This window comes from Hevea brasiliensis, chromosome 1 (assembly GCF_030052815.1).
Source record: "Hevea brasiliensis isolate MT/VB/25A 57/8 chromosome 1, ASM3005281v1, whole genome shotgun sequence".
In the NCBI taxonomy this organism is placed as follows: domain Eukaryota; kingdom Viridiplantae; phylum Streptophyta; class Magnoliopsida; order Malpighiales; family Euphorbiaceae; genus Hevea; species Hevea brasiliensis.
The window spans coordinates 6,839,425-6,850,175 of NC_079493.1; the positions used below are offsets into that span (position 1 = coordinate 6,839,425).

General features: G+C 28.1%; 1 protein-coding gene across 3 annotated transcripts; it reads left to right on the forward strand.

Annotated features, from left to right (window-relative positions):
• Positions 1-1,048: 1,048 nt before the first annotated feature.
• Positions 1,049-6,909, forward strand: LOC110640101 (uncharacterized). Of its 3 annotated transcripts, XM_021791285.2 has the most exons (7): positions 1,049-1,235; positions 1,582-1,662; positions 1,747-1,780; positions 3,177-3,295; positions 3,629-4,938; positions 5,977-6,064; positions 6,413-6,909. In XM_021791285.2, exons 1-7 carry the CDS (start codon positions 1,138-1,140, stop codon positions 6,450-6,452), a joined length of 1,770 nt encoding a protein of 589 aa, XP_021646977.2. In that variant the 5' UTR covers positions 1,049-1,137; the 3' UTR covers positions 6,453-6,909. The 3 variants fall into 3 exon arrangements, with proteins under 3 accessions (XP_021646977.2, XP_021646975.2, XP_021646976.2); XM_021791283.2 differs by having other exon boundaries at positions 3,177-4,938; XM_021791284.2 differs by having other exon boundaries at positions 1,606-1,662; positions 3,177-4,938.
• Positions 6,910-10,751: the final 3,842 nt, after the last annotated feature.

Sequence of the window (10,751 nt, forward strand, 5' to 3'; positions counted from 1 at the left end):
ATTAAAAATTTTAATTTTCATATGTAGTTAATTCTAAATTTTTATTTAATTAAATATATATTTATTAATTTTATTAAAATAAATTAAATAATTTTTAATGAATTAAGAATACTTATAAGATTATAATCATAGAATTGCTATATTAAGAATTATAATATATTTGTTTAGTATAAGTAAAATTTTTATTAAAATAATATTAAAATTTTAATTTATTAAAAAATAAAATTATTATGTATTTAACAATAAATATTTATTCATTATAATTTATTAATGACAATATAAAATATTATAGAATTATTATTAATATTTCGTCTCTAAAAGATTAGCGCCTTACTAAAATTATTAATATCGAATATTTTTACTGTAAAATAATATTAGTGATAAATTTATATGTATTATTTTTATATTATTGTCTTTAATATTATTTACGACGAGTTATATATTTATCACAATAAATATATTTTTATAAATAATGCAAGGATTGATAATATTTTTTTATTAATTTTTTATTTTAATTAATTATTTTTTATAAAATTTTATATTTTATTAAAATTAAATAAAAATAAGATTAAAAATTTTAAATTTATATAAATTTTAAAATTAAAAATATTAAATTTATATAAATTTTAAAATTAATTTAAATAATAAAATATAATTATAATTAATTTTAAAAATAAAAGAAATTTAGACAAAACAAACATTCTTCTTTTCTTCTTCATATATTTATAAATAATATAGATATAAATATATAATAATTAAATAATTATTTATAAAATAAAATAAATAAACAAAATAATTAGATAAAATTACTTTAATTATTCATGATAAATAATTTTAATTATTTATAAATTAAATATATAAATTTTAGTCGGTTTAATTTTTTAAATAAAATAATTTCACTTTATTTTAGACAAAATAATTATAAAAAACTTCCTTATTACAGAGTGCATAGCTTCTCAGCACTAATCCAAGCCACGCCACGCCATGCCTAGCCGACACATGACCTGAAGATTGAAATAACTCGGTCTTCTTAAACCCTCGTAATTAGTTTTAAGAAACCTAAAAGGAATCCCTCCCTCTTCAATCTCTGTGCGAGTCTGTGGAATCTTGTTAATATCAACAAGAAACCCTAATATCATGTACATGGAAGGTAAATTGGGGCTCTATCAAACGGATTGCGAATCGATTCTCTCACATCTTAAGCACCGAGATCAACAACTCAAACTCAAGAGAAGGTCGCTTTATTTCTTCCCTTGTTTTTTTTTTTTTTTTTTTGCCTGCAATGCTCCTCCAAATTTTCTTCCTTCATTTAATTAAGCACGACAAACTTAATAGAGTATGATAGTACGGGATCAAGCGTTGCTTCTGAATTAATTTCCACTCTTTCCCATGTAGTGTCTATGAGTTATATATATATATATATATTTTTTTTTTTTTCTGGGAATTGGTTTGTTCAATGTACTTGTATTTGTTGCCGTTGAATTGAATGGTAAGATTAGAATTTTTTTTTTTACAATTGGGTTTTTATTCATTTATTTGCATTCCTTTGCTCTCTAAAGTAAGTTGGTTCTGTCTAAGAAGAACCAAATGGTGTCTCTTGTGCAGGTGGTTGATGGGGTTGCCAATGTCTAAATCTGAAAAGGATCAGCTTTTACAATATAGGTGAGTTACTGTTTTCCCTGCCATATCTTTGCACTACCTTCACTATGATAATTATATTAATTGGGGTTGGTGTGATTTGTCCAGGTCATTGCCTGAATCTTTGCTTAGGGATGATGATGTAAGTTTCTTTCATGAATTCCTGCTGAAGTTCAACTAAGTGGGTGTTTTTATTGATAATTGTTAAATATATTAGATCAAAATGAGCATGTTGTTGCATATTATAGGAAAAGCAGAAAGAATGTTAATAGATAGTAGTAGTGAAGTGTTAGTCTTGGGTGGATGGGTAGTTGGAGAGGAAAGTAGTGTAACTGCTTTTGGAGGGAAATACCTAAAACAGTTCAGGTCTGGTAGAGTTAGTTTTAGATGTCTAAATCGGTCAGAGAGAAGTTACTACTATGTGTGAAATGGGTCAGCTTATACCTGTCTGGATTTATTCAAGATTCAATTCAATAATATACTCTCTTCTCTTCTTTGAATCATTGTTCTCTTCTTATCCCATTTCTCTATTCTCGTCTCATCTCATTCTTTTCTCTTCTCATCTCATCTTTCTTCTCTGTTCTCTGTTCTGAGTTCCAATCTCTGTTCCAGAGATTGTATCAGATCTGATCTATAAAAAATGTATGATGAACACAATAATATGGGTAAGTTAAATGTCAAAGAGCAAGGAAATGTTCTTAGTGGCTGCTAATAAAAGCAGGGATAGGGATACAAGATAATAGCACATATAAATACATCAAAATGGCAATTCTCAAAAAATTGGGATAAAAAATAAGGATAAGGAACAGTGAGTATACCAGATAGCTACTATCTCATATTCTTTTGTGAATGTGAGTATTTTCTTGTACAACTTCTTTGTTTAAAAAATTTTGGTAAAATTAAGAAGCGTTAAAGAAATAAAATATAGAACATGATGGCTAATGAAGATGAAAGGAGAAATTCTTTCTCTTATTTGTTTGTTGCTTATATGTTATATTGGCCTCAAAGCACGGCTTGTATTTAGTTTCCTTATTGCATCAGGGTGTTAAAGGAGCCACTATCTCTCTGTATGATTAGAAAGGGTGTATGAAGCAAGGGTAATTTGCATCTTTTGGGCATAATGTGAGATTGAGAATATTGCATTTTGAGCAGTTCTAAAAGGTGACAAATTAGCTTAGTTGTTTCATTTACCCTTTGACATGGCTTGTGTTTGCATTTTAATTGTAGTGGCCTCAAAGAATGGCTTGTAGTTAGTTTCCCTATTTTATCAAGGTGTTAAAAGGGCCACTTTCACTCCATATGATTAGAAAGGGTGCTTGAAGCAAGGTTGATTTGCATCGTTTGGACATAATATGAGGCTGAGAATGTTGCATTTTAAGCAGTTCTAAAAGGCAACTATTTAACTTAGTTGTGATGTAGTATGTATTTTTCGTTGACCCTTTGATATGGCTTGTGTTTGCTTCTTAATTGTAGCTTTCTAGCAATAGGTCTGGCACTGTTTTAAATTCATATTTACTTATTTAGTTTTTGTTTCTCAGATATTCTATGAAACTGTGAAAAGGCATGTTGAACAAGCATTTGGAGTACATATTGATGAAAGAGAGGATAATACTATCCAAGAAGATAAAGTAGTCTCTGGCGTATCCAATCTGAAAAGGTTCCTTCTATCATGCCTTGATGCTTTGACAAATAAGGGGCTGTTCCTTCTTGCCATTTTACTAACAAGAGGCTCGGTCAACTTTGAAAAAACCCGTCCAAAGATGAAAAAGGTGATCAAAGAATTAATTCCAAGGGTTTTTCGGGATCAGAATAATAGTGGGCAAAAAGATATTTTTACACAGCTATCTCAACTTCTCAAGGATCCTCAAAATGTCAAAGACAATTGTTTGACACTCTTGTTCCCCACATGTCATTCACATCATGCTTCTGCTATTAAAATACTGGAAAGACTAGAGGATTTGTCTTCTGAAACCCTGCTTGCTATGCGCAGGAAACTTAGAGGTGTCACAGCTAGTACTCCTTGTTTACAACAAAACAGACATGGATTTAGCCGAGGACAGTTAATTTATAATGTGAGGAGCAGTATTGAGAAAATGCTTTCAGAAGTTGTTGGAGGGGAAGAGTTACAAGCACCGTTAGCCAAGGCACTTGCTGTAGCAAGTTTATCACTAAAACTAACAACAGGCTATTCAAATTCCCCTGTAGTAGACTTTGAGCAGTTCTCACCAGAAGTAAAAACCTTGCAGAATGATATAGCAAAAGCTATTTGGTTACTCGAAACAAAGGTTAGAATATCAGAGCTGAAAACCTTGCAGCTTCTTTTAGACCCTCATGCTAAAGTCTCAAATGGGTGTTTAAGAACAGCGATGAAGAAAATGTTAACTGAATATCTTTTTGAATGTAGTGATTTAGATACAATTCCTAAATCTTTATTAGAAGCTCTTGCTATTATCAACAGGGGTTCTAGAAGCACACCATGCTTCCTTAAGGAAGAAATTGAAGAAGAGTTGGAATGCATATTAAGTGTAAGTGCTCAAATGAAGCAGATAGTCTGGGATTTGCTTCCTGCCCGTGAGTTTGATGAGGATTTTTCTGATGCATACATGGAAGAATTAGAAGAAAGCGATGATGGTGGGGTTGATGATGATGGTTATCATGATAAAAATGATGATGATGGTCAACATGATACAAACGATGCTCATACTGGTGACGGTGATGATGGTGGTCATCAAGTTCAACGTAGAAACATTCTGAGTAGTAGGACTTATTCTGTTAGTTTGGATAATCTAGAAGAGAGTTGTGGGGAGTTTGTACCAATGGGTTCCAAGCCATCAATTTCTACCCCTGATGGGAGTTGTGGTTCCACTGTGTGGCAAGAAAAAAGAAATCTTGATGACATTCTTGATGTGGACATGACTTGGTTTGAAGTCGAAAGTATGGGCAAATTTGGGACATCAAGAGGAAATAGTTTTTCCCCACACTTTCCTTCTAATGGAAGGTTAAATAACATATCTATCAAAGAAAATGAACATGAACAGGGTACTAAAGGAGATTGGGGAAATTCACAGGGTTTGCCCTCTACTAACTTTTGCACTAGAAAGGTAAAATTTATCTCCAATAAGAAAGATTCACATACCAATATATATTTAGGCGTCCAAGAAGTTTGTGATGAGACGAGCATGGTTGCCTACAATCTAATTGGTTGTATGATGGAGAAGTTTGCACAAGAAGAAGGCTTAAATTTAGATTGGAGTGATAGTTCATATCTTAGAGGGGATTACTCGAGTCAAGAAAATGAAGGTATTGGATTTTTTTTAATAAATTTATTTTGAAGCGGAGCTATGTATACTACAAAATTCTGTGGGGGGAACATGGTTGTACCACAACTATACTTGTTCTTATTCTAGTTCTGGTTTTTGGAATTAGATCTAAAATATGATTATTCCATGAAAATATATTTGTGTATTTGGTGTTTCCTTGGTTCCATTTAATTTCTTTTTCTTCCTTTGGTTATTGAAAGAACAAAAAATTCCTCTTCTGAGAATTCATGAATGCCTAATCATTCTGTTTCTGTCTCTTTTCATAATTGTACTTTTTCGTAAGGATAAAATAAATGCTACAATATTGTTGCTTCTGGTATTGTTGCTGTAGTAAAATTGGCAACTTACATCAACATGATGTTTCCCATATATGTTTGTTACAATCTTCCAGAATTTGCATACCAAGTAATGCCATTTTCTTATGGTACTTATGATGAATCTTAATAACCCTTGCTTCTGTGCTTTCTTATTCTGTCTGCATTTGAGGCACAAATCCAATATATTTGAATTGGATAAAGTAGCAATTTGTCCCTTGAACTTGTCATTAAAAGGCAATTCACCCCAAAATTAATTTTGTGGGCAAATTAGCCTGTAAGTTTTATTTTTGGAGCAATTTAGTTCTAATTCTGACTGAATTGAGCACTTATTTTTGGGCTTTTATCAGATATTGAGACTTAAATTGCCCCAACAATAAAACCTACGGGGCGGAAGATAATTTTGGGGTGATTTGCCCCTTAATGACAAGTTGAAGCGGCAAATTGCTACTTTATCCTATTAGAATCTGTCATAAAGTGTGCTTTTGCATTTTTGCATAATTGATCACTTTCAGGATGTTAATTGCTTACTTTGCAGCATTCTTTCATGTTAGATGTAAGGGTGAACTGATCATTCATCATTAAATAAACTAGTAGGTTGAACCAGTTCCACCTCTTGGAAGTATGGGCTATCTAATAGTTTAGCATGTGTACTGTGGTTGTTATGGAATTAATAGATCTTTCATTTTCTTGTATGATTGCAGAAGAAAAGATGAATTCTTCTGAGAGAAGGGTAGATGGTTCAGTTATTGTTCAAGTTGTTGAAGAGCTACTACCTTCCCTTCCAAAGAGGTATGGTAGTTTACTTGTTTTGATGTGCTAAGTATATGACTGGCTTGTCGTGTTATGAAGGTTTTATGGTGTTTTCATGTTCAGTTTCAGGTTTTGATGCCACTTCTTTGTTACTGTCTTGTTGAATTGCCAAATGCTTAGCATTACTCAACTTGATCATACAATTGGCTGAGCTCATTAGGGAGTTAAATTGGGCATTTTTTACTGTACTGGATTAAATAATTTAGAAATAGATGGGACATATTGGGCGAAAAGCTTAAGTTATATATATATATATATATATATATTATTGTTTGTTTTTCTGCTTCCAAAATCATTAATGATTGCTATTGTTTCTTATGTCTGCAGTAAAATGGAGAAACTGAAGGAGTTGATAGGCATTCTTTGAGCCTTTGGTGGTTACTAGATTATGTTTGAGTACCCCAGAATTCTTGTGGTGGTTACAAATGCTTATGTTTTTTGATCAAGCCTGCCCATTGAGGATTTTTCTGTTGACCTCCAGACTTTGTTAAATAGGTGTGAGCCACTTGAGCAAGGAACTTGGATCAAGTCAACAAGATTTCTCAACTTAAGATGATAACACCATCAATTTTGACAGATCATTGTACAGAAGATCGGATAGAGGAAGAATTTAGTCATGCTAACAGCCATAATTTAGTCATTGATATAGGTTAGCCTTCTCTATATTTCAAGTTAATGATTAAAATAGTGACAAGATTGCAGTTGAGTTGCAAGAAGTATCACATTGTTGCGGGAAATGACCCATTCATTGGAAAATTTTGTGTATTACCTCCCAGGCGTATTCAGATGTATTTTATTCATTTATTTATGAATTTTTCTCCCAAGTGATTTCAGCGTCTATCACGTCTTATATCTCTCCCATTTTGGTGAAAGATTAAAAAAAGAAATGACGAAGGTTAAGTTTTATCAATAGTAAATCTTAATATGAACTCAATGGCTTATCATTTGTAAGAAAATAATATAATTGAGTGTTCGCACGATCATTGAAAATGAATTTTTTTTTAAGTCAAAAGAAATTAAATTCTTCCATTTTAAATATGAAATTTAATAAAAAAAATCAATAAAATTTTAGATTTCAAACACAGGATAAAAAAAAAAAAACCTTAAAAAATGATCATCTATCGGAACTTACACTTGAAGAAACCGATATTTAATGGATATTTGAAATCTTTCATTATTATTATACTATTACACTAAAACAGTACGTTCTCATTATTTTGCCCTTTAGCTCTTACGCTCCGCCAGTAAGAAATCTGTTAAGAGCGCAACAGAGTTATTATTATACTTATAAATTAATTTAAAATATTATGTTATGAAATAAATAAAATATTATTCATTTAAAAATATCAATAATTAGAATGTTGTAAATTTCAATATTAAAAGTTGTTTTCATAAATTAAAAGAGAAATGAATTACGAAAGAAAAAAAAAATAAAATAGTTGTACTAAAATCAAATATTTATACACATGTTCAATTCATAAGGGATATCTTTATCAAATTAAAAACTTATTAAACTAATTTTAAAAAACAAAAATAGTCAACTAAATGATAATTTAAAAAAAAAAAAAAAAAATATATATATATATATATATATATATAATACAATTAATAATTAAATATAATTTGTTCTTAAATTTTAATATCATTAAAATATATTTAATATATTTTTTAATAGTTAAAAATATTTAAAATTATGTGCATACACATCGTTTTTATATGCTAAACCCGTTTCCATAAAAATAGTGTTAGGTTTTTCTAGATGGATTAATTAATTTTTTGTTAACCAGTATTACTATTATCTTTTTTTATACCTATATTATATAATTAAATATTTTTAAAAATTATATTTTATTCATTATATTATAATAAGTAAATAATAAATTTTCTACCATTAATATTAATTGATCTTAAACTAAATTATATATACATCAAAAAAATATATATAATATAATGAATGATTAAAATTTTACCTCATTGATTAAATAATTTCAATAATTATTGATAAAGTAGTTTCTTTTTATAAAATGTAAATATAATATTTATATTGTCATAAAATAAAAGTGAATTTTTTTGGTATAAATATTTTATTTATTTATTAATTATATTAATATGATAAAAAAAAAGTCATAGTGCAACACTTTTGTTATTATTATTAAAAAAAACAGTAAAAATACAATTTTATCCTCTTTTATATAACTAAAGCGGGTGACACTTTTATTGTTCTTACCATTTTGCCCTTCCTTCACTTTGACTGATGGATCAATTGATGGCAACTGATGGACGACACTGCGGTCAAGCGTATATATAAACTTGTTTTCTTATTTAGCTCCTTTGAATAGTTTTCAAGCACATAATGACAGGTTTACCCTTCTCAATCTATGGAATATAACCCATAAATGAGGGTAATCTTGACTTTTTATGTATTACGTATTATTATTATTAAAAGAGCACGTAAAAAAGTAAAATTAACCTAAAATAAACTTGCTCTTTTATTCACTCTTTTTTTTTGACAAGATCTCTACTAAAAAACAAAATCTTCCATTTATTAGCTTATAAAAAATAATATAATTTTTAAAAATATAATCTATTTGTTTAATACATTTATTATACTTTTATCAATTATTTATAAAAAAAATAAAGCTTTTTTATTGATCATACTTTAATTTATTTAAATGTATAATTTTCATTTTATTAATTTAATAAAAAATTTTATTTTATATTATTTATAAATTATAATTTTTTCTAAGCATCATTATAATTTGAAGTGAATTAATATTTTCAATTTAAGCCATTTTATAAGACATGTAGACTATCTAGCACTAATAAAAAGTGTTGAATCATTTTAAAATGACTTTATTTTATGATAAAATGAATTTTACTCTATACCAACATTAGATTAATGAAATATATAATAATAAATTATTAATCTACTTTAATAATATTTCTTGACTTTTTTTATTTTACTTTTGTTGTAAGTACTATTTTTAAATAGAACGATTTTGATTATCATCATTATTAATATCTAAAAACATTAAAAATAATATCTATTGATTTTTTATAATATATATTTATAGATTAATTTATTAAAGTGTACAAGTAACATATAATTAAGTTAGTTATACTCTTAAATTTTGATGTAATTAAAATATATTTGATTTATTTTTAATGATTAAAAAAATATTTTAAAGCAATGCGCATATACATTAATCTTATATATTAAATCTATTGTTATAAGATAAGTGTTAATTTTTTTAGATGAGTTAATTTTATTTTTTTATTCATTATTATTATTATTTTTAAAATTACATTCTATAATTAAATTTATTTTATTATTAAATTATATTTCAATTTATTATAATAAGTAAATAATAAATATTATATTGTTTTAAAACGAATATTATACTATTAACATGAGTTGATGTTAAACAAAGCTATATACACGTAACTAATATGCACTATAGTTAATAATTAAAATTTTATTTCAATTAAATTAAAGAAATAATTTTAATAATTATTAGCAGACAATAATTTTATTTATAAAGTGTAAATATAATATTTCATATTATTATAAAATAAAATTGAAAATACTTTTTAATTTATTAATTATATTCTCATAATACATATATGAAAAGATAAAATCAGCAGTATCGTGTGACATTTAAGCTTGTTTGTTCTAATGTAATATACTCAATGCAGACAGAAGTCTTCTGCTGGAATCATACATGAATTCATAGTAATATGGACATTTTCTGTCACACTTATCCCTAACTTGTAACACCCCTATTTGTATAGCTTGGTATATTTCACTGCTCCGGTGATCGGTGTCAGTCCGGATAATTAAGGGGATTAAAACCATACTTAAGACAATTAGATAAACTATAAACACAAATAATTAGTAATGTTCAAGTAGTTAAGTATAAATAAGAAAAACAGAACATAAGAAGTTAAACGAGCCGAGAGTCACAGCGATGGGTGACCTTCTCGGGAACGACTGCGAAGTCATTTTAAACTCAAATTTCGAACTGTAAAAAGTGACGCTGCGGTCCTTAGGACCCTTATAAACACAGTGGAAAAGAGAAAATCACGAAAAAGAACTGTTAAGCCAGTCAAATAATTAGGTCAGGGAACCGGAAGAAATATTGAATTAATTGCAAACTGGGATGAATCGGCGAGGGGCAATTTGGTCAATTGACCCCGAGAGCTGACTTCTGACCTAACTGTCAAATAAAATCAGAGAAAAGAAAATTTCGGGATTAAGAATTAAATTAAAGAACTATTAAAGAATTAAAGAAAAAGAAAAAGAATAAAAATGATACTTATTACATCATGATGATGACATCATATAAGATGTCAAAATTAATTTTAATTTTCCAACCTTTTTTGACCAAGTCAATTATGGGCATAAAAACAAAAATTGAAAAACTAAATTTTATCTTTTTCTTCTTCTTTTTTTTCTCTCTTTCTCGTAGCTTCTCATCCCTCTCCCTTTTCTCACTAAATCCTCCATGGCTACTTAATTTCAAGCTTTTAAAGCTTGAATCAACCCCATAAATCCCATAATTTTCCTAAATAAAACTTGTTCTTAGATCTTGGCAAGCCTATTGAGAAGGAAATTTGAAGGAAAATAAAAGGGAAATTGAAGCTTGGGGAAACTTCACAAGAGGTT

What these genes read in the sequence shown, in the direction of transcription:
- LOC110640101 (XM_021791283.2), top strand. Translation starts at nt 1,138, where the DNA reads ATGTACATGGAAGGTAAATTGGGGCTCTATCAAACGGATTGCGAATCG. An exon ending in CTTTGCTTAGGGATGATGAT is followed by an intron (nt 1,781 to 3,176) that starts GTAAGTTTCTTT and finishes TTTGTTTCTCAG; the next exon opens with ATATTCTATGAAACTGTGAA. An exon ending in CTCGAGTCAAGAAAATGAAG is followed by an intron (nt 4,939 to 5,976) that starts GTATTGGATTTT and finishes GTATGATTGCAG; the next exon opens with AAGAAAAGATGAATTCTTCT.